The sequence below is a fragment of the Telmatherina bonti genome, assembly GCF_933228915.1.
Source record: "Telmatherina bonti genome assembly, chromosome: 10".
Classification (NCBI taxonomy): domain Eukaryota; kingdom Metazoa; phylum Chordata; class Actinopteri; order Atheriniformes; family Telmatherinidae; genus Telmatherina; species Telmatherina bonti.
Genome location: NC_136628.1, coordinates 8,150,080 through 8,173,096, shown reverse-complemented (window position 1 = coordinate 8,173,096; position 23,017 = coordinate 8,150,080). Strand labels below are relative to the sequence as shown.

Sequence of the window (23,017 nt, the reverse complement as noted above, 5' to 3'; positions counted from 1 at the left end):
AACTCAAACTACTCCCGTTTACCTTCACTCCCTAATCCAGACCTACACTCCCTCTCGACAGCTACGTTCCACCAGTGAAAGACGCCTCTTGTTACCGCCACTACGTGGGACTAAATCACTAACCAGACTCTTTTCCTCTGTTGTGCCATGATGGTGGAATGACCTCCTAAATTCCGTCTGCTTTGCAGAGTCCCTGTCTACTTTTAAGGGCAAGCTGAAGACTCAGCTCTTCAAGGAGCACTTCAATACTTAGAATAGCTATATTTATTGGAAAGTTGGAGAATTTAGCCCAGTTCTTTGCAACAAACTTCATGGTATTAATTCTTAGTATTATAACATACGTGATATTGTGGGGTGGGAAGGGAGTAAACAAAAAACAAAAAAAGAGCCTGTAGCATTTCATGGAAGGACCTGCATCCAACTGGACAGTCCACTAGCACCTTCCTACGATGTCCTCTACTGTTTGATTTCATGCTTGTGTTGTTCTCACTCATATGTAAGTCGCTTTGGATAAAAGCGTCTGCTAAATTACTATAGAATAGAATAGAATAGAATAGAATAGAATAGAATAGAATAAATGTTTTATGTAACACTGTGCAGTGGAGTGTAGTTACATGCCCGTCCTGCAGGGGGCAACGCTTACGCTCCGGATGGGCGTGTGTCGTGTCTCCCCGTGAAGAAGAGTCTCGGACGGTGGAGGAAAAGCCATCGGAACCAGCCGAACCATTGGACCACTACTCCTGTTTACAACAACATAATGGAGCCCAAATGGTCGAACACCGTTTGCAGGCGTATTCTATCAACTGGGTTTACGCTATTTGTCGTATTAGGTGAGTATTTAAGCAACACATTTAAGTTAAATGTTAATAATTAATTGAGTTTGATGAAATGATGGAAGATGTGATGTTATCAGGTTAGCCTGCTAGCCGCGTTAGCACAACGTTTTACACCCCCAACCTGAATCCTGCTGGTTAATCAGCCTTTGTTCAGCCTTTGCTCGCAGGTGGAGTTTGTGTTTAAAACACACAGGGATGTTAGCAGGTTCGACATAATGTTACAAATAGTGGAAGGTAAAATCCATCTAGATGGAGGTTTGTATAGAAAGCGGCTGCCGCCCTGGACGTGCTTTGGTGCAAACCAGCAAAAAGCCAAGTTAAGCTGTTTTTAGGGTTCATTTTTATCCCATTAAACACTTACCAGCTGTTTTGGTTAATTACCGATGTGAAATCTCTTGTTTTAACGCAGAAAATATGCCCGAGGCAGTATCCTTACATGTAGTGGTGGCACTTTTGTTTTGTATCAAATCAAACTTTATTTCTATAGCACTTTTTGTGCTTAAAAAACAATAAAAAGTGCTTCACATAATAAAACAATTTACATCAAATAGACACTACGTGTCACAGTTAGTGTGACTAACTTACTGTGTATAAAACCAGGGATAAACACTCATATTTACTGTATTTTTAAGCATGTTCCTTCCATCTGCAGTGTTGGGGAACATAGGCTCCAAGCTGGGTGAAGCTTCAGAAACCTAAGATAACATCTAATTTCCTGATTGTCTAACTTCTTTCTGACCCAGAAAACGAAGCTCCAATCAGATATGAAGACAATCCAAATGCACAAGTACATGCACATCTGCAGGCTTGTCATTTTGTTCCGTTTTGCAGTAAAAACACACATTAAACTCAATGTTTTCGCACATGGAACAACTTGTTTGGAACAAGTTTTTGCATAAATGTTTAATAAAAAAGTGTTCAAACACTTAAGTACTGGTTTAAAATGTTGCTTAATAGAAAGATAATGTAAATATAATTTTTAACTGTTAATGTAAAACAAACTTGTATTAATTTTAGTCTTGTATAAACTTATACGTATTTTTCTTTCTTTCTCTTTTGTTGTCCTGGTGTATGTATCAGATGTGTATGATAATACTTAGTATGTGCAGCTGTGCACCCGATGACTTCTTCTGATACTGTCATTGTCTTTCAATGCTTCATATTTGTACGTGGAAAAAATGATAAATAAATCATACATTTAAAAAAAAAAAAAAAAAATCTTATACGTCTCAAACTACACGCGTTAATACCATAGTTGTATAATATCTGCAGAAAACGAAGCTCCAATCAGATATGAAGATAATCCAAATGCACAAGTACATGCACATCTGCAGGCTTGTCATTTTGTTCCTTTTGCAGTAAAAAACACACATTAAACTCAATGTTTTTGCACATGTAACAACTTGTTTGGAACAAGTTTTTGCATAAATGTTAATAAAAAAAAAAAAGTGTTCAAACACTTAAGTACTGGTTTAAAATGTTGCTTAATAGAAATATAGTGTAAATATAATTCCTTACTGCTTACTTAAAACGAACTTGTATTAATTTTAATGTTGTATAAACTTATACGTCTCAAACTACATGCGCTAATACCATAGTTGTATAATATCAGTGCAGAAAACGAAGCTCCAATCAGATATGAAGATAATCCAAATGCACAAGTACAAGCACAACTGCAGGCCTGTTATTTTGTTCCATTTTGCAGTAAAAAAAAAAAAAAAAAAAAACAACACATTAAACTCAGTGTTTTTGCACATGTGGCATCAAATGTTTGAAGCCAAAGGGGAATTTGAAACAGGTTTTTGCATAAATGTTTGACCAAAAGTGTTCAAACACCTAAATACCGGTTTAAAATGTTGCTTAATAGAAAGATACCTGCAAACTTAAAACAAACTTGTATTAATTTTTAGTCTTGTATAAACTTGTACGTCTCAAACTACACACGCTAATACTATAGTTGTATAATATAAGCAGAAAAAGCATCTATATCTGGTCAGTTAAATTAGTCTTACACCAGAAAAGGCTGTCGCGTCTTCTAACAAAATGTTAAATCTATGTATAATTTAGTAAAAATGACGTTAATACAGCAAATCCATTCACATATAAAAAACATTTATAACCAGCTGCATCCCATAGTTTTATAAAAAAAAAACATAATGCAGGCATTTTAAAATGCTCTAATTCAATATTATGTATTTAAAGAGATGTTGTCTAATGGTGTTCTGCTTTAAATCTCATCCTGATATCATCTGACCGACGGGAAATGGACGACAAACACTTCCTTCTGTTGATGTTGTGAAACTGTCTCCAACTTTTTGCTGATGTTACAGTTGCTCGTTTGATGAGCTTTATCCCCAGAGGTTTAAATTTCTCAGTTCATTAGAAAAACTTGGACCAAACTATCTCTGTTCCTGTCTTACATCGACTTGAAAACATGGGAGGGATATGAAAGCATGGGACTTTATTTGTAAAGAGTTTTATAGCTGTAAAAAACTTCCTTAATGTGCCGCGAAGGTGAGCGGACAGTCACACGTTCCCCTCTTGGATCTGACTAGTTTGAATTGCACAGCACTTCTCGTGTCTTTATCCCTTCGTCACAAAGCTGCTCAGAAAGAATAAATGCTTAAACTAAATTTGGTCAAGGTTGAAGAGGGGTTTTAAGCTTTTACCAGCTGCTACACCTGTATAGGTTAACATGCAGGCTTATTTAGCGCCACCAACAACCCTGAAATGCATGTTTTCGGGCTGTGAGAGGAAGCTGGAGGAGACGTGTTGTTGACACAGGAAATCTTTGGCTGAGTTCTGAACCAGGAACCTTCTTGCTGTGAGGCGATGGTGCTAACCACAGCTACCAAGCAGCCTCAAAATAACTAACATTCAAGTAAGGGAAATATTTACAAGTGTCGGCATTGTTTCACCCGAGATCTGCATTCAGTTTCTTTCTATCATACAAGCCCCACCAACATGTGCATTTCTGCAGAAAACATCTGGAAATGAGTGTCAGGGTATTATTTCTTTGCTGGAATAATGCTGCTTGATAATAAATCTAATCCTCTTGGAAACTGTTAAATGGAGCCACATTTATGAGGACATTGAAGCTGGATGAGCAGCGCTTTGTTGCTTCCAAGGGGGAAAAGCCAAACAGCTGATTCTGCTGCAGACGCTTGTTTGATGTCATTTTGTGGATTGGATGTTGCTAAGCCTGAAGAAACAAGACGTAGACAACCATTACAGCCTCTTGCTGGTCACCAGTCTGGTCCCACTGCTGTGGGATGGCGTCCCATTCTTCAACAAGCATCTGCCACCAGTCTGCTGGTGTGGTTGTGTTGGTCGCTCTGGTACAAACAGCAGCACAAGATGATCCCACATGTGTTCGGTGGGATTGAAGTCAGGACTGCAGGCAGGTCCTCCATCCTCTGGAGGTGGTCTCTGATTACGAAAGCGTAGAGCTGTCATCCTCATTAAAAAAAAAAGTTGGGGTCTTATCATGTTATAACGTGATAAGTTTTATTGTAAACCACTTTAACGCTGGAGGGATTATATCTCTCAGCTGGCCTGGGAACGCCTCGGGATCCACCCGCAGAGTTGGCAAATGTGTCTGGGGAGATGGAAGTCTGGGCTTCCCTGCTTAGGCTGCTGCCCCCGCGACCCGACCCCGGATAAGCAGTTTTAGAAGGATGGATGGATGGATGGCACTTGTATGCAGCTAAGATGATGTAGTTTTTATTCATGGTGATTCTTGTGCTGCTTAAACCCATGCCTTTTAAAACTGTCCTTTAAGTACGCAAACGTATTACAGTGTCATCCAAAGTGTTCCAAAACAGCAAAGTTTCGCCATCTCTCAACCCAGGTATGAAGAAAATCTCTATCAAGTCCTGTAAATGAGCCATTTGTGATCTACTGTCCACCATGCACAAAATGTCCTCATCTAAAGTTGAAAATGACCAAGTTCACCTTTCAGATACGTGATATGTTTCACGTTTTTACAATAAACTTTATCACTTTATAAAGTGAAAATGTCCAAACTTTTTTTAAAATTAGGATGACAGCTCAACGCTTCCGTATCTGATAAACCTGCTGTCTTGGGACCGATGTTGACAGCCTGGAGGACAGAGTTCAGTCTCGGACTGTGTAGACATGGGATCACCGCTGGTTGCTGGATTTTATCTTCGCATCTCTCTGCATTCAGATTTCCTCCAGCGGTGACCAGCCTTGTTTCACCATCACACCACCTCCCCCAGAAGCCGCTACCCCTCGGTGCAGCATCTGCCTCATCTTCTCCGAGCCTACCGCCCACCTGCTGTAGACAGAGTCTGAACGCTGAGCATAACGTGTTGCTGTGAACACGTCTGACGGTGAAGTCAGGAACAGAATCAGCTGTTTGCCATCAGCAGAGATCTGGATCACTGGTGCAACGCACAAACTCAGTTCTGCTGCTTACCCACGTGTTTTCCTTACATGAAAAAAGAGGGAGAATTTGCAAAATAAAATGTATTTTTACAACAAGTAACTAATCCAGCAAACACTCATTGACTTCTTCTGCTGAGTTACGTTAATGGCTGCATTTACTGTTTTGTAATCATGTTTATTTACACATTAACTACAAATAAAGAAAAAAACTATGTCACTCCAGCTTCCCATGGGATAAAACATATTAGTCATCCAGTTTGGCGTCCGATTAAGTTCAGCCACTATATTATATATCGATAAACTATGTAAAAAGATTGATGAATTGAAACAACAGCAGCAGTTTTAACTCTGTGAAGCATGTTGGGGATGAGATAAGCAGCAAGTACAGATCAGGTTAGAGTTTTCTGAGGCTGACTCGAAGCGTGTGTGGTCCTCGTCTCAGGATGTGGTACGGTTGGGCTCTAGACGACGACTTGGCTCGACTCCTCGGTGATTCACGTCCCGCTGCAGACACCGTCCCGGATCCATGAACCATTTATTGTTGTCGTGCTGGCTGAAGTTGTGGTGACACGGACACGGGAAACAAAACTTCCTTGTGTTTAGCCGGGTCACTGGACGATGGAACTGTGCCACTCTGAGGACAGACGTGACATCTTCTCAGAGCAGCTGTGACCTCAGACTTCATCATCACAGTGGATCTGTACCGTTTTATAAACTTGTTCATGGGTTCAGAATCCATGCAGCCCACATCGACATCATCTGTGTAACATATTTTACTGTCGCTTCTCACAGCTTTACAGCTCAGCGTTGTGGGCATAGATAAGTTTATCAGCAGGTTCAGGAAGGTTTGGTTTGGTTTGGTTTGTCCTCAACTTTGTTGGGTTTCCATATCGACCAAAGCCTTTAGTGATAGGTGGAGTGTTCGCTGGACAGAGACTGAGCTACATTCTGGTGAGACTATCTGTGCGTTTACATGGGAGTTTTAATTTCCGAATAAAAGTTAGTTAGTTCCGCTTTAAACTAATAAAAAAAAAAACAAAACATGTAAACACCTGAATCCTAATACAAATTTCTGTTCAGAATTAAACTTGATGTAAGCGGCTGGTTTATTCGCATTTTAATTCCGATCTATTTAATTCCTCTGTCATGTAAACCTTCATTCTGCTCTAAGTTAATTCGGGTCGTTCTGAGCATGCTCGTTACCTTGTCCTGTCCCGATGACGCGCGTTGTTCTGCCTCCCGTGTTCGGTGGTCTGTCTTTCTTCTCCTCCTCAGTTGCTGCAAAAAGTGAAGTAGTATGCTGGTGTTGAGCTGCTACTTCACATTTATAATAAAAATAGCGGTGAAACTGGTTCTCTTTATGTAGTTTTTACAAGTTACGACTGAAAAGATGAGAAACAGGGAGCGACTTTGTTTATTTCCGGTATACGTCATACGTCACGTCCACTCAGAACCCTTCCCAATCCACCGCTCTAAAGAGGAATTAAGTGAGGATGAGTTTCATGTAAACCTTCATTAGGAATTATTATTTTCATGTAAACTCGTAGGAGAATACATTAATTCTGAATTATTTTTAATTCCGAATTATTCATTCTGAATTAAAAAACATCATGTAACCATACTTATTGTAGCAACGCGATGACTTCCTTGAATCATAGTGAAAGAAAATGGGACAAAAACGTAGGAGGACAACCTGCAGTTTGTGTTCATTATTCTTGGCATATAGCTTTAATCAGGGATGTGCCATCTCAGGTGCCTTATTATTCGATTTGATCACAGTTCAGGTTGTTTCAAATGGATTGTTTAATTTAATTCACTGAAAACTCTGTTTTCCTCATTTGAATATCTTTTTCTCACTCTGTGACTTCTTCATAAATCCATCCACTGTCCATTAATTCAAGTATCTCTGCTATCCAACATATATTTCATGTTATGTTTATATTTACCTCCACAGGAAGTTAGGTTTTTATTGGTGTTTATCTGTTTGTGTTCAAGAGAACTAAAAAAATAGTAGATGGATTTTCACAAAATTTTCAGGAGTTTGAAATGTGAAAAGGTAGAACTGATTTATCACCATTTGGATCCAGGAATTTTTTAAAGGATTTTTTAACATCGTGTGATAGCGCCATTTTCAACATTTGTGCACGTAACTCCCAACGAAAATGGTTGAGCACATAGGACAAGCTTCCAACATGTGGTGAAATATATGGAAGACTGATCAGGTGAAGGAATCATTCCAGATAATATGATCCAGAATGTGAAAAAATAGTGGGCTTTTGGAATTTTTATCATAGAAAGATAAGAAATAATTACAATTTGGGCAGGACTGTGGCCCTTGGTGGGGGTTTGCGCTCTCAGAGGGGTTTTGTAGTTACCTCCGCCAAAGAGGCCTAGCGTGTATCTGTTTGTTTACTTGTTTGTTTGTTTGTGCTCAAGATAACCCAAAATATTATGGATGGATTTTCATTAAATTTTCAAAAATTGTTGGAAATGGGAAAAGGAAGAACTGATTTAATTTTGGTGGTGATCTGGATCGCTGTTTGGATCCAGGAACTTTTTAAAGCCTTGGCGGAGGTTTGCGTTCCCAGAGTGCTTTTTTAGTTATTCGTGATATTTACAGGAAATGTGTTAGCAAGAGTGAGAAGCAACAACAGGTGAGGTTTGTGTTCAGCATTCATTGTCGGAATATCCCCTCCGTATGACGGCGCTTGTGTCTGGCTTTGTCGGTACCGACAGCAGCCTGTCCTGCTAATCTGCGGTGCTGCTTTTATTTGCACTTCTGTTTCTGCTTGGTTCCAACGATGTTTTGGATGCTCTACTGTATGACCGCCTGACACTTTAGTCTACCGGATCTTCTATGATTGGAAAAGTTGCCTTATCTCCCTGCGTCTGTGTTCTCCATTCTCTGTTCCTGAAAGCTGGTTTTTCGTCTGAAGTCGCGAATGTTTTGGAGTCAGACTGTAGAAAAAAGCTGGAGTCTGGTGGTGATCCGGCTTCTCTGGAAGCTTGGAATGTCTCGTAAGCAACATAAAGTGTTTCTAATCGGCTGTTCTTTCAAGCAACAACCTCCGGCGGTTAAAAATGAAGCCTACGCGGAAGTGCCACAACTTGTAGTTCCTTCCTCATCCACTAGGGGCTCCAAAAAAAACTTCACAGCAGAAATAAACATGTTTACAGTCTGGTACAAAAATCATTTTAGGTTTAATAGGTCAGGTTTACCTTCATGACAACTGAATGTGGGCACAAGGAGATTTTTTATGATAACTTATCTGTTTAGATGTCATTTAATCTCGAAATTTGGCATAGTTTGGGCCAAAAATATGTAGGAAGCACAGTTTATTTTCTGTCTGTTTTTGATTCTCCTTTATTATGTCCCTTAAGGTCTTTTTGTCCACCCCACCCACCCCTACAACGCTATGAACATGGCTGTTATGCCTGTTGGATCATGTAGGCTTTGGTAAATTTTACATAGATGCAACAACATGAATGAGAACCTTTACGCCAGTTTGTGACGGGCTGCTGGAAATAATTTGTCAGTGTTGGGAGGCAGAACAAACAAATGAAACGGAGGAAAAAAAACCAAATATTCATCTGAGAATGGTTAAGTTTAGGAACTGGGCTGGAGGGTTGTTACTCAAGACATCTTTAGATAAAAAAAGAACAAAAGTTTGGTTCATTGGAAGAAAAAATAAATAAAAAATGAGGTGCATGACTCAAAGCTGTTGCACAGAGATGAACATTATGTGGAAGCTTTGCAACCTCTGGGGTGTAAAGTTTCAACAGTCTTTGGACGTCTCTGCTTGCTGTTGTTACAGACGTGCCTTTGTCCTAAATTATGACATTTATTTTGCAATGGTTCAGTTTTATGAGGAAAACATGTTGATTAAAAGTCCAGTAACAATATTTACTTTTAATTTACTGGTATTTTGATGCTGTGTTGACTCAACCCTGGAAGAAGACATGTTGTTTCTGGTTAAATTAAGGTTTTGATGTTTGATTCGCCTCTTGTTTTTAAGGTAAAACTCCCTTTAGAAACTGAAGCTTTTAATCCCAGTCAGCATGCAGACATGATGTTTTCAGCCTCACATGTCAGATTATGATGCTAAGATTAAGAACAAGAAAACAAAATAACACACAGATCAACAGTGACCAAGACTTTTCTCATCTGTACATCATTCTCTCACGTCTGAAACAAACACACAACACAAACTATTTATATATTTACACACTTATTCCTGCTGCTATTTACCTGCTATCCTCACAAAACCACCTCAGCCTCAGCTGCTTCAGAAACATCTCCTTGGCTTTATTCCAGCCATAGAGGATCATTATTTTTCTGATCACTTGTTGATCTTTGGCTGCTCCTCATTGGACATTGCCTTCAGTTTAAGCTCTCTGATTGGTGGAAAGTGTGACAAGAAGTGTCTTCATAAGTTTTCAGATGTAAATAGAGGTTTTTTTTTAACATTGTAGTAGTGATAGTAAACACGTTATAAGTCAAAGTATTATCATTGATCATTGTGGTTTTCCCCTATAGAGTCTCTAAATAAGCACTACATCTTGCGTCTGGATTGTAGACCTGGACAGGATAGAAATGTCTGGAAAAGCTCCATAGATCACCTAAAAGAATAGAGTCGTGCTGTTCTTACTAGGGGTGGGTAATCACGTGGAGAATTACGTAGATTTGCTTAAAAAATCTAATTTTTCTAACATATATAAAAAAAATCTATTTTGTTCTAATATATAAAAATAATCCATCATAAAATTTTTGTCTTTTTTAATGATTTTATTGATCTTTGTACTCGTCTTCTTCGACATTACAGCAGCAGAATGATGGTCTGGCTACTATGTTATTTTTTCCTAATTGAAGTTAAGCCTGGGCGATATGGCAATATAAATCCTTTGGACGGCAGACATTTTCTATAGTTTCATGTAAGGCACTATCGTTTACGCCATGATAAGCTGCTTTACTGCAGTATTTTACATGAAGATGTGCTTTACGGCACGCTGCAATATATAAACAAACATGGAGGAAGACGGTAGCAGACGTGTTTCAGAGCAGGATAATTCACTAAAAGATGACCAGCCAACCCAAACTGATGTGATTGTTCTTAAAAGAGGGAAATTTCTGTTGCATGGATGCAGTTTGGATATAAAAAGACCAACGTGGAACCGACAACAGACTAGCTCACAGTCCCAACAACGGACTCCGACACATCTAACTCATTTTATCACCTGTCAAGAATCAGAATAAAGAATAGTGTCAAAGAGTAATAGCAGCAAAAGCTGCAAAAGTGGAGGCAAAAGCTCATAATAAACTTCAGACGGTCGTATCGCCCAGTCCTAACTGAAATTAAGAAAAATTACGAACAAAAAAACTTTATACATTTTTTTTGTTTGTTTGTGGCCTACAAAAAATCAGCACTATTAAAGAATCGTGAGAATGGCAAATTAGATTCAATCGAAAAAATCGGAATGGAACCGGGACGAAAGCACATCGTGACAGCCCTAGTTATTACATACAGCAAGTGTGAATGTGACAATGTGTAATTACTGATGATGTAATGGAAAATTGAAGATGGCACTGATGCTAGTGAAAAAGATTTTTTTACTTTTAATTGGTGAAAATGATGAATTTGTCATCGAAGCTCCATGAAGGATGGCGCTTGGGGGCTCTGAGGGATCTAGCTGAGTTTTAAGGGTTAAATGAACAACTTCCTGCATCTGATTTCATTGTCTTACGGCGCTGCCCCCCCGGTTGTTTTTTCAGTGCAGACCTCATTTCCGTCTGCATCCCCTGCTAATATACTCTTATTGTTTTGCTGCATTTGTGATGCATTTGCTTACACCAGGAATTTCCCTCTGTAATCTCCAGGAGCCACCCAGGTGTCTGCGATCGACATCCACGCCGCCTCTGAAGTGATCGTACAGAACGGCACCACAGGAGTCCTTCGATGCACCTTCAAGTCCAATGAAGTCGTCAGCAGCGGCACCTCAGTGACCTGGAGCTTCCAGTCCAGTCAGCCTGACAACCAGTTCTCCAAAGCTCCCTACGTGGTGAGTCCCTGCTGGCCGCATCCGCTGCAGGAAGGTTTCCCAGCCTTTCAGGATGTTTTCCTGCAATTGTATTTATCCGTGCTGACACAAGGATTCGGGCCTTTCTGGGATTGCTCTGACGTCAGGCTCGGCTTCAGATGCTTTTATTCGTCTCAACGTTTCACACAAGTTGGTTTTATTTAACTCCTGCTTTCACCTTTCAAAGCTAATGTCCATTATTAGTGTCACAAACTGTCGATAAAGTTTTCCTTTACACTTGGGTCGAACTCTCGCAGCAGGGAAATTCAGTTTTGGGTCCAGTAAAATTCATATGGTCTGTGAGTTAGGGCCGGGCGATTAATCGCATTTTAATCTCAATTACAATCTGGGTTTTCAACGATCATAAAAATAAAAGGGTGTGATTATTTTTCTCTCTGCAGTTTCCTCTCCTGCTGTCTTCAGCTGCTAATCGAGCGTCTCTGGCGTTGCAGCGCTGTGCTGTAAACTCCTCCCACAGCCGCTTTGCTTTCATTCAGACACTGTTGCCAACTTGGAGACTTTCTCGCTAAATCTGGTGACTTTTTGTGTTAAAAGCGACAAATCTAGCAACTTTTACTGGAGTTATTAGAGACTTTTCTGGTGTTTTGGCGACTGACTTGAAGGCACATATTGTTCTGCAGTTACTGTAAGGAAGGAGCAGCGGGAGCCTCTCCCGTCCTAAAGCACTCCCAGGCGGCCAGTCTCAGTTGGCTCCGGCTGCAGGTCGATGTAGAATAACTGCAGTAGGTTGTGGAAGTTCACCTAAACATAGTTTATACCATTGTCAGGGAGAACTGGCTGCATTATTTTCCTAAACGTAGTTCGGCCAGTTAAACACTGTCATATCCCTCCATTACCATAGCAACGTGTTAACCAGCTGGTTCAGATCAGCTGTCCTTTAACAGGTGAATGAGAGAAACGCGCTGCAGCCTGACAGCGGTTGTTTGGCATAAAACGTACATCCAGGCCAACATAAAATAGTTCCTATATAAGCGATAAAAGCGGATTAAACAACTCGGAACCGTGCATTAGACGGTTATAATGCACGACGCGAGTCTAGAACACCACGACGCGCAGCGTTGTTTTAAAATACTGGATAATTGTGTTAAATAAGATCTCAATTTCAGTCAAAATAATCATGATTATAATTTTTATCCTAATCGAGCAGCCCTACTGTGAGTATCATAGATAAACATCACATAGCAACACTAAAGCACCTTAAGGAGGGGACAGGGGGCGTTTCTACAACAGCAGAACTCTCGTGACATTTCCCTAAAAAATTGAACAAATGCTTGAACGCAGAGGCCGCTGTTGGATTCTGCTCGCTTGTGGAGAAAACTGGATCATTTTATTTATTTAATTTTTTTACAATCCACACTGTCTTTTTGTTTACATCCCAGTCAGGCTGGGCGGGGGCCGCGTTCTGCTGCAAACTGCAGATCTAATGACATAACCGCAGGGTCTTTACTTTGCAGAGCAGATGTAAGCAGTCGGCGTGTGGTGTGTCAGTCGGGCTTTCATTTTACATCTTTTATTTGGACGTCCCTCTCATCCAGCAAGCTGCTTTAATCCCCACCTGTCCAACAGGGAGCATTTTCACATTTAAATGTTTAGATCAGGTTAGTTTGACCCAACTTCTGTAGAAACTGCTCCATTTAATCCAGAATGAGGTTCTGTGGTGTGAGTTGCCTTCACATGCCTGCATGTGCTTCCTACAACATCTGGTCTCCTGATGAGACTATAATGTCATCAGTAAAGTCTTAAACTCATTCCTGGACTTCTAGTTTTATTTGTTTTTAAATTAAATATTTCTTGTTGTTTCTAACGTTATTTTAACTGCTGCATCTGATGTGTTTTCCCGTTGAAGACTTGCAGAGTGACTTTTACTTTCGGCTCTGATCCAGTTTGGTCTGAATTTGCTTCTTTTCCCAGATTTACTATTTTTCCAATGGGAAAGGATTTCCGGGCCAAGACGAGTTTAAAGACAGGGTGCAGTTCATTGGCGACATCAACAGGAGGGACGTGTCCATACAGCTGAGTCCGACTCAGTTCAGCGACAACGGTACCTTCTTCTGCGACGTGAAGAACCCCCCTGACGTGAAGGGCACGCAGGCCCGAACGGAGCTCAGGGTTGTCCTCAAAGGTGAGTTTCTCTGATTTTTTATCTCTTTTGAGTTGAGGGGAGTGTGTTAAACAGAGAAAACATAACTCATGCTGTTAAATCACACACTTAGAAAGTCTTATCATCCACTCAGATGCTGATTGGACAGTCTGAAAACGTCTTCTTTGGAACTATATGTACTATACTACTACTATACTATAGATATTTTACTTTATAATTTAAAATAAAATAACATCCAAAGATTATTTAATTTATAGTAATTATTTGTTATTGTATTGAATTATCTGTAATATATTGTTTTGGTTTATTGTTATGGACCAAAATGGAATAATAACTTTTCAGTGCATTTCACACAACTTCTGTGTGATATGACATGATAAAAAATGTTTAATCACATATGAAGGTCAAATATTAACACACGTGTGGATCTCTCCATCCCTGCTACATGAAGGAAACATGAAAAACTGGCTGTCTGGTATGAATGACTGAATCTGTTCACGTCAGCAGATTGAAACTAAAAAGTTTATTCAAACTAAAATTAAAAGTTCATGTTGAGAAAAAAAAGTTAAACTTATAGCAAATATCCTTTCAAAGATTTTGTGTCTCCTCTCACAGGGAAACGATCCTTTTAACGGCATTATAGATGCAAATCTTCGGTTATTAAGCAGGGATTTCTCATTTCTGATTCACATGTTCAGACTGAACACCGTGTCATTACCCTGCAACACGCGTGTGTGATTCCCTCTAAAATGTGTGATCACTCTGTGTTAACAACTTGCACAGCTTTTATTTTATGAAGTCTGTGCCAAACAGTGAGAACATCAACATTTTAGTTACATAACTCTATTTGTGGAGCAGTGTCTGACGTAATGTTGTTCCAGCAGCGAAATCCAACAGGTGTGTCGTTGTTGTTTGCAGTTACATGAGGCGACCATGTGCATGTGATGGCTTGTTCTCTTTTGGTTTGTCAGTGGTTATACCTCCTCACAGGTGGGAGTTGCTTCTAGGAAGCATTACAGCCAAAATATAACACGTCTGTCGCAGTCAAATCAGTTTAAATGCATTTATTTTCCTTTTATGTTGACTCATGCAGCGTCTGCATTACTCCCTGCAGGCCTGCTGGAGGTGGCCCAAAACAAAATATCATGTTTTTCAAACCAAATCCTGATTCATGATTTTAAGTTTGTTTTTTTACATGTTAAAAAACATATAAAACTTACTAAAACATAAAACACAAAGTTTTATGTTATATGAATGCATAAACATGTGCTACTCGACTGCATCTGTGAACTTTCCACTAGGATCCACTGTGGAAATGTTCCCCTGGAGTTTGTGGGCTAAAGCCGTCTTCTGCGTCTCCTGGAGAGGCAGAATTTTTGACCGTGGTTATATACCTGGCTAAATTCTAGATGTGGACGATGGCTCCCTTAACTCTATATCTGTTAGTGCTTTCATACAGACATAGTCCTGGTACTGGTTCTGGAGTCTCATAACCTCTGTGTTTTCTGCCAAACTGGCCTGTGTTTAGTCCATAGACTGTATATAAAGAGATGGGCAGAGACTCCGTGACGTCACCCGTAGGTTTCTGAAGAGCTGAATTGAAGCTCGGTTCCTACCATCGCCATCTTGGCAGAGACATGTGTGTTGTCTCGCCCAGAAAATACAAATATGGGCAAAGAGGTGGAGCTGAGAGGGGGGCTGTGAGCGTCATGGTGGATGATTGACATCTAGCGAACTCTGAGCTGCCTGTAGCTAAGAGCTAACCGAGCTAACCCAGAGATAACAGGAGCTAACCAGCTAACGGAGGTAAGCAGGCTAAAGCTAAGTCACGTTGTTAACCAGCTAAAAACCGTGGTTGTTCTACGTTCTTCTTACTTGAAGCGGGAAGCTGTCAATCAAAAGGACACGCCCCTAAATATGCCGAACTTAGAGATTAAATTATTTTTAAACGGGCGAGTTAAAAAAAAAAAAAATCACTCCCCCCACAGTTGTCATGAAGGTAAACCTTTTATTATTATTAGACTGTTATTATTAGACTATTTATTATTATTAGATTATTATTAGACTAAATAATAATAATTTTATTATTATTATTATTTATTAATATTAGTCTAATATTACTATTAGACTGAAAATGGATGTTGAACCAGGCTGTAAACATGTTTATTTCTGCTGTGAAATTGGTCTTTTTAACATGGAAGTTTATGGGGATTTGTTCTGTTTTGCGCCCCTAGTGGATGAAGGGGGAATTGCAGTTTTAGGCACTTCCGAATAGTCTTCACTTTTAACCTCTGGAGGTTGCTGCTTGATCTGTTGGTGCTTTCATACAAACACGGTTCAGGTTCTGGAGTCTCATAACTTCTGTGTTTTCTGGCAAACTGGCCTGTGTTTAGTGTAGTTGAAACAGAAAAAAGTGGGAGGAGTTTATTTTGCAGAAGTAAATATGAACATCTTGGAGATTCAGTCCTGAAAGTTGATGGTTAGGTTATTATAGGTCTATTCACATATGTCCGCTAGATTGGGTCCTTTTGGGGACTCTGCTCAATATACGGACCGAGATTGTGTTCACGCTGCACTTGGTCAATGAGCCAAACCTTTAGAATAATAAATCCCCATTCCCACCAAAGGTGGCGCTGTATGTAGTATTTAGCAAAAGAGAGAACAGACCCACGTGAAGAAGAAAACTCCGTATGTGTTAAACATGGAGACAAAAATATGGCTGTTTTGAGTTTTAATTGTGTCTTATGCAAGTATACTGCAGAAATACGCTGCAACAATGAACGCAGTATGAACAACGGACGAGGCAGACGACCATTAACGCCATCGCTATGTATTTACCCACAATGCAATGCTACACCAAATGCAGAAAATGACTTTTTGTCGTAGTCCACTTCCTGTATTTGGCGTTTGTAGGCAGACCGAGTCTGCTTCTTTGGTCCAAGTCAAAATTTGTTTGGAGCGTTCACATTTACCCGAACGAAGCAAACTTTCTGAGAAAACTGACTTGGATTCGGATCAAAAAGGCTGATGTGAATGTGGCCTTAAACTATAGGATAGACGAGAACTTTGTTTTGCTCTCGAGGCTTCTGGTCTGTGTCTCTTGAGGGGGTGTCTGTGTTTTACATCTCTGACATGACATAAATCTCTGACAGCAACCCTTAGTCTATGGAAGTAAATCTGTCTCACCATGTTTTGAATTTTAAAAGCCTTTGAATTTCAAGCACCAGAATTTTATGCAGCGAATTAACACATCTGAATGTTAATCTGAATTAAATGCTTCAGTTTTGTAATCGTTCATTTTCGCTACTATGTTTTCAAAGTTTTAAAGTTCAAGACTCAAAATTCAAAGAAAAAAATTTCAAAGTAAAAAAATTCATTTGTCAAAATTTGGTGGTTAGAAATCGCCGTCAGAAAATCCATTCCACTGGGATAACTGGTCAATTCAGGGTAACATCAAACTGGTATTCAACCAATCACCTCACACTTCATCTGTCACCTGACCCGGATGTATTCAGTCAACGGAAGAGGGCTCCAATGGGAATGACGACAAATGCAGAAGTCACGTTGTGCATAGAGCTGCCAGCTGCTCCAAACACCAAGAGTTTACCATTGACCGTCGTTCAATTTAGCTGTTTTGGAACCATTTTCTGTGGCAAGTGGCTTAAATGATGACAGTTTTGGCGTTGTGAGTCATTAGCTGAATATTCTGCAACAAATCAAGTGTTATTTAATTTGCTAGATTTCAGTTGATTAGTTGTGCAACAAGCTAATGGTAGTGGTTATCTAACAGATCCCAGCTTCCAGTCTGATGCTACCAGTAAGCACATTTTTATCACAGATTTCTTTCCATTGTTTGTTCCCATGTAAAGATTTTTGTTGAATTTCAGATTTATCCTTTGGTTGTGGTTGTATTAGTTTGCCTAATTTTAAATACTGGTTGTAAACTATACATTATAGTAACTACATATTTAACTTTTTTTTTAATGAGACTAATGACGTTAATTTAGTTTTACATCCATGAAGAGACAAAGCTTCAGTAACAGCAGCATTAGTGCAGAGACAACATGGTCCTGCTGGATAAAGCTTGTTCCATCCTCCACGAGAAGCGAGAACTTTTTTCTTGTTCCCGAGGCTCCGAGAAGAAAATGACGTCATTTTCTTCTCGCGGACGCGTTGGAAGACAGCTCTCGACACAGAACGTTTTTCTTGCGGGGCTCCGAGGAGTATCGTGTGATTGGTCGGACATTTGAGGTGGGCGTGGTTAACACTGAAAAAGCATGAAGCGGAGTTGCTGCTTCCATGTTTTTACTGTTGGAGGTAAAACGGATTGTTTTGTTAAAACAGCTGATCGAGGTGGTGAGAAAGTACGAGCATTTTTACATGTAGCATTAAAACACTCGGACCCAGCCGCATGGACGACCCGCCCCACCCTGTGCACGACCCGCCCTGCCGCGTGCATGACCCACCCCGCCGCGGACGAAGCTGCTCGTTGAATATGAAACTAGAAAAGCACTCAGAGAGCGGAAACCTCCGCCAAGAACAAGCTTAAAGAATTCTTTTAAAACATTCCTGGATAAACAGTGATCTGGATCACCACCAGAATTTAATCAGTTCTTCATTTTTACATTTCCAACAACTCTTATATATTTATAAATATTTATAAAAATCCCTCCACAACCTTTTGAGTTATCTTGAACAGAAAGACGCCGGGAACAACATAACCTCCTTGATGGAGGTAACAACCGGGTTCATGGCACATAAAAGCAAACATCAGCCCCCGCAGTGACCCCTCCCCGCTGCAGACCTGCTTCTCGTGGAGTATGTATGGACCTGACAAAAAAGTAGTTTTTTCTTGTTCTTGCAGCCTCAAGAACTCAGTTCTTGCTCTCGTGGAGGATGGAACAAGCTTAAATCTGCATGTTATTAGTTTAAAAAATTAATAAGAAATATTTGATAGTACAAATTTGTATTTATTATTTTTCAGCGGATGTCAGAGCCTGGTGAACCTCCAGGATTCCTCTTCCTGATGCAGCTGCTGCAGTTTTCCAGTCTTTTCCATCTTGTGCATCAACATGAAACATATAAATGTGTTGCTGCTCCAGTACGTCCAGTCACATCCTCAGAAAGCTTCCCAGTTCCTTGCTGAAGCTCCACGTTGCTGTGATTACCTTCTCAACCAGTCTGCACACATTCTCCATCTCTGTGAGACTGTATAATAAAGTTTACTGTATAAAAATGTTAGATTTTTTTCTGTTTGGTTGGAAGTTGTGTTTTTTTAAGGCATAATGAACTCATTTAATTTTATTAACCAAAAATTATTTCAGATGAAAGTTTCAGTACTTTACAATAGTTTACAATGGCTAGAACAACAATTCACAGGGTTACGCATGTATTCAGTTTACATAATGACGAGAAGTATTAATTATATAGTGATATAATAACTGTCTTCTATAATTAATTAGATTAATTTGAAAAATTAGTCCCAAATAATTACTTAGATTAGATCAATCAAATTAAGACCAAATCATCATTCATAGCATCTGCCACCACCAGTCATTCAAATAATTTAAAATAACTTCAAAATTATTTCTTGAGATAATCTCTGCCATTCATCACATTTTCCATCTGACACCAGTCAGAACAGACAGACTGACTGGTTTCCACTGCTGGAGTGTTTGGAGATGGTAAATCCTGGAACAGACAATAATAAAATGGGTTTTGTTGTATAATGTAGATGTGAAGGTAAGCCCAAACAGGTGCCAACTTGGCACACTGTAGCCAGACGAGGTGTAGCATGCAGAGAAAATCCGTTTTATAATGGAGGTTATACCTCCGTGTTTTACCTTGTCAAATAAAAGACACATTACAGGAATGGCATTAACTATCTATCCATCCATCTTCATACCCGCTTATCCGGGGTCAGGTCGGGGGGGCAGCAGCCTAAGCAGGGAAGCCCAGACTTCCCTCTCCCCAGCCATATTTGCCAACTCTGCGGGGGGGATCCCGAGGTGTTCCCAGGCCAGCTGAGAGATATAATCCCTCCAGCGTGTCCTGGATCTTCCCCGGGGTCTCCTCCCAGAGGCATGTGTCTGGAACACCTCACCAGGGAGGTCCAGGAGGCATCCTGACCAGATGCCCGATCCGCCTCAACTGGTTCCTCTCGATGCGGAGGAGCAGTGACTCTACTCTGTTCTCCTCCTGGATGACCGAGCTACTCACCCTATCTCTAAGGGAGAGCCCGGCCACCCTGCGGAGGAAACTCATTTCAGCCGCCTGTATACGATATCTCGTTCTTTCGGTCACGACCCACAGCTCATGACCTTAGCTCATGTAAATACAGTAACTACAATTTTTTTTTTTTTTTATCACTAAATATAACCTATAAATGTGTTATTCTGAATTGACTAGATATCCCAGTGGAACCGATTTTCTGACAGCAAATTTTAACCACTGAATTCCTTTTAAATTTTTACCTTTGAATTTTGATTCTTGAATTTTAAAACTCTTAAAACATAGTAGCAAAAATAAACAATCAGAAAATTGAAGCACTTAATTCAGATTAATAAAATTCAGATAATTCACTGCATAAAATTCTGGTGCTTGAAATTCAAAGGCTTATAATATTAAAAAGTCTGATGGAACAGATTTACTTCCATTTCGGTCCAGGTCCTCGAGGGTCTGTGTCCCTGCTGGAACACACCTGATTTAAATCTAGGTGTATTTAGCAGACATGCGCAGAGCTTGTCTGAATCAGAGTCAGATGTGTTCCAGCGGGGACTCTTGGAAAAACCTGGACTTCTGCCCTGGAGGACCAGGATTGAGGATCCCTGCTTTAAATGGATTTTGCACCTTGTTGTTACTTGTTAAGTCTGATCCTCCTGCTAGCTGCTGTGTTTACTTTGCTGTGTGTGTGTGTGTGTGTGTGTGTGTGTGTGTGTGTGTGTGTGTGTGTGTGTGTGTGAGAGTGTGTGTGTGTGAGAGTGTGTGAGAGAGAGACGGGCAGGGGAGAGGTTGAACTCACTGAAAACTACGGAAGCCAAAGAAGATCATTTGCATATTAAAGGGGAAAGAATTGAGATTTTCACAAAAATAAATCAGCATTAATGGCAAATTCAAGAAAATGGATAAATGTCTGCTTTGGGGTTTATCTCTCAGACCGGGTAAAACCTGGAGGTCGTGCTGCTTCATTAACAGCATTATTAGACTGATGTGGCTTTTCAGTCACAAGTATTTTCCAGCTTGATATTTTTGACGATTTACAGTTAAAGAAATAGTGATAACATCTGTAATCTGTTGTCTCAACCATGTTGTTTTGCTCTCTATTGCAGCACGTAGCAGTTAGCCGCTATCTGCCTACAATGGAGAATCTTTATGTCTCACTTTTCGCTGCGTTTGATGTGAGGACAGAACTTCAGAGCTCTGATGTTGCCAGAGGCCTTCCAGCTACATAGCAGTGTTATCTTGATTGCAGGTCTCATTGTTTTGGGCTTTCAAGCGCATGCTTGTGTGGACAGCTCTCATCCAAACCATCTGAAAGGGTTTTATCTTGTGCAAGACGTGCAGCTCTTCATGTTTTTTACCTGAGACAAACAAAACGGGGACGTTTCTGCTAAAAAAGTAACTGAAGATTAAAAGGGAAGTTTGGACACAACCAAATCAAGAGTTACATTATTTATATTTATAGATTTGTAATAGAAATAAGCTATTATTTGCAACCTAAATTAATTTCTTAATTTAAAGCAAAGGGTTACTTCAGCAAAAAATCTTTTCTTTGATGTGATCGGGCTCATCGCAGCACTGATACAGACTGATACAGCTGGGTTTGTCATTTCACGCAGAAAAACAAGCCTCATCTCGAAGGTTTAATGTTGAAAGGAGCTTTAGTTGGTGTCACTGCTGTGACAAATGTTGCGTAATGTTTCATAAGGGGAACGCAAACATTAGAAAAGACTGAAGGTCACAAATCCGTCAGCATTTCATAAAGATCTGAGCTTTTTTTTTTTTTTGTGTGTGTAAAGAAACTTTACCTTCAGCAGTTTCATGTTGAATTTTTTTTATTTCAGGCTGTCTTTGTTTTGGTTCATGGCCACCCCATGTAGCAGCGCTGCCCTCTAAAACATTGATCTGTGACGTACGTTACCAGGGTAACCCCATGAATGTGTTGTTCCTCACAGTAATGAGCTCCTGGCAGTAACGATTTTTTCCTCTGGAAAAACTCCACGACATGTGTGAAAATAAATCGCCAGAATATGATTTATCTTCTTCGACCGTCTCTAAATGTCTCTGTTTTGTTCTTCCAGAGTCTCTTCCTCAAACCAACACCGCCATTATAATCGGAGCAGTTACTGGTGCTTTACTCGTGCTCGTCATCATTGCAGTAGCGGTCTGCTTCGTCATCAGGGTGCTCCACAACCGCCATGATTATGAAGGGTAAGTTCCCACGTTACGCGCCGCTCTCACAGAGATCAATAAGAGACAAAATCACAGCTGATTGAACACAGTCACTTCCATTAAGATCAAATCACAGAAAAACTTTAAAATCTTACAGTTTTTACCTCTCGAGTTCAGTTAAATATAATTTATTTCTACAGCTGGAATTATCAGCAAAATCATGTCAAGGTAAAGCAGAATCATTGATCACAGTGAAACCTGAACGTCACTGGGTTGTAATGTTGCCTAGCAACTGGTTTAAATGTGGGTTTGTGATTTATGTCGGCTCATGTCGACATCCTCTTGACCGAGTCGTCTGTTCATGTTGTTCTTTAAGCAGCTGTGGGTTCTAGCGACTAAACCATCAGAATCTCTGTTTATGATTCGTCCGTGGATTAAACTCCGCCCACTTTGCTTCTGGTTAAACTGGTGTGTGGGTTTGGAGGCCTGTGGCCATCCAGAACAAACAGATACACATTCTGGATGTTGAGCTTTAAAATGTTCACGTCACAAAAAGGAAAACAGAAAGAAAATGTTCGTACAGATTAACTCGAAACGTAGTGTAAATCCTCTTCCTAGTTAGTCACAAACCAAATATTTTTACTACGTAGTTATAATAACCAGGTTAGTACAGTCTGACTTTAGGCTTTAGAGTTCACTTTTTCCTCCTAATATCAAACATTTTATTTGGTAAAACAAAGAAAAAGGACACTATTTCACATTTTCTTACTGAAGAACACTTTACAGACGATTACTGGACCCATGATTGATCCATAGTTTCAGTTTGGATTGATGTTATTGGATCATTGATCACTGATGTAGATCAGAGGATTGTTTCACCTCTAATGAAAGGTTTGTTTCCTACAAATTTAATTCATCAGGCTTCTGAGCAAACTGTTGGTCCAATGTGAATATTTGTCTTTTAACACGCTGTGAGTCCGGCTGGCTGCATGTGCAGTTGGTTTACATACGTGGGTCTCGCCTGCAGCAGCTAGTGAAGAGCGCATGATAACGTTTTTATGGCTCTAACTCTTTCTGCATGAGGACAGGGTCACTCTGTAGACCTGCTGGGGAAAAAAACCAAACAAGGGTTCAGGTGTGTGGATTAGCTAAGGTAGCTACTAATGATTAACATGGTTTAGGT

General features: G+C 40.0%; 1 protein-coding gene across 2 annotated transcripts in view; it reads left to right on the top strand.

The window, feature by feature from the left end:
- Window positions 1-703: 703 nt before the first annotated feature.
- The window catches only part of mpzl1l (myelin protein zero-like 1 like), a 31,787-nt gene continuing 9,473 nt past the window's right edge, over window positions 704-23,017 (top strand). For both annotated transcript variants that reach the window (XM_079247081.1, XM_079247080.1), the window contains exons 1-4: window positions 704-830; window positions 11,122-11,303; window positions 13,254-13,464; window positions 21,744-21,873. In XM_079247081.1, the coding sequence (XP_079103207.1) occupies window positions 758-830; window positions 11,122-11,303; window positions 13,254-13,464; window positions 21,744-21,873 (596 nt within the window). In that variant the 5' untranslated portion in view covers window positions 704-757. The remainder of the gene's footprint in view (window positions 831-11,121; window positions 11,304-13,253; window positions 13,465-21,743; window positions 21,874-23,017) is intronic.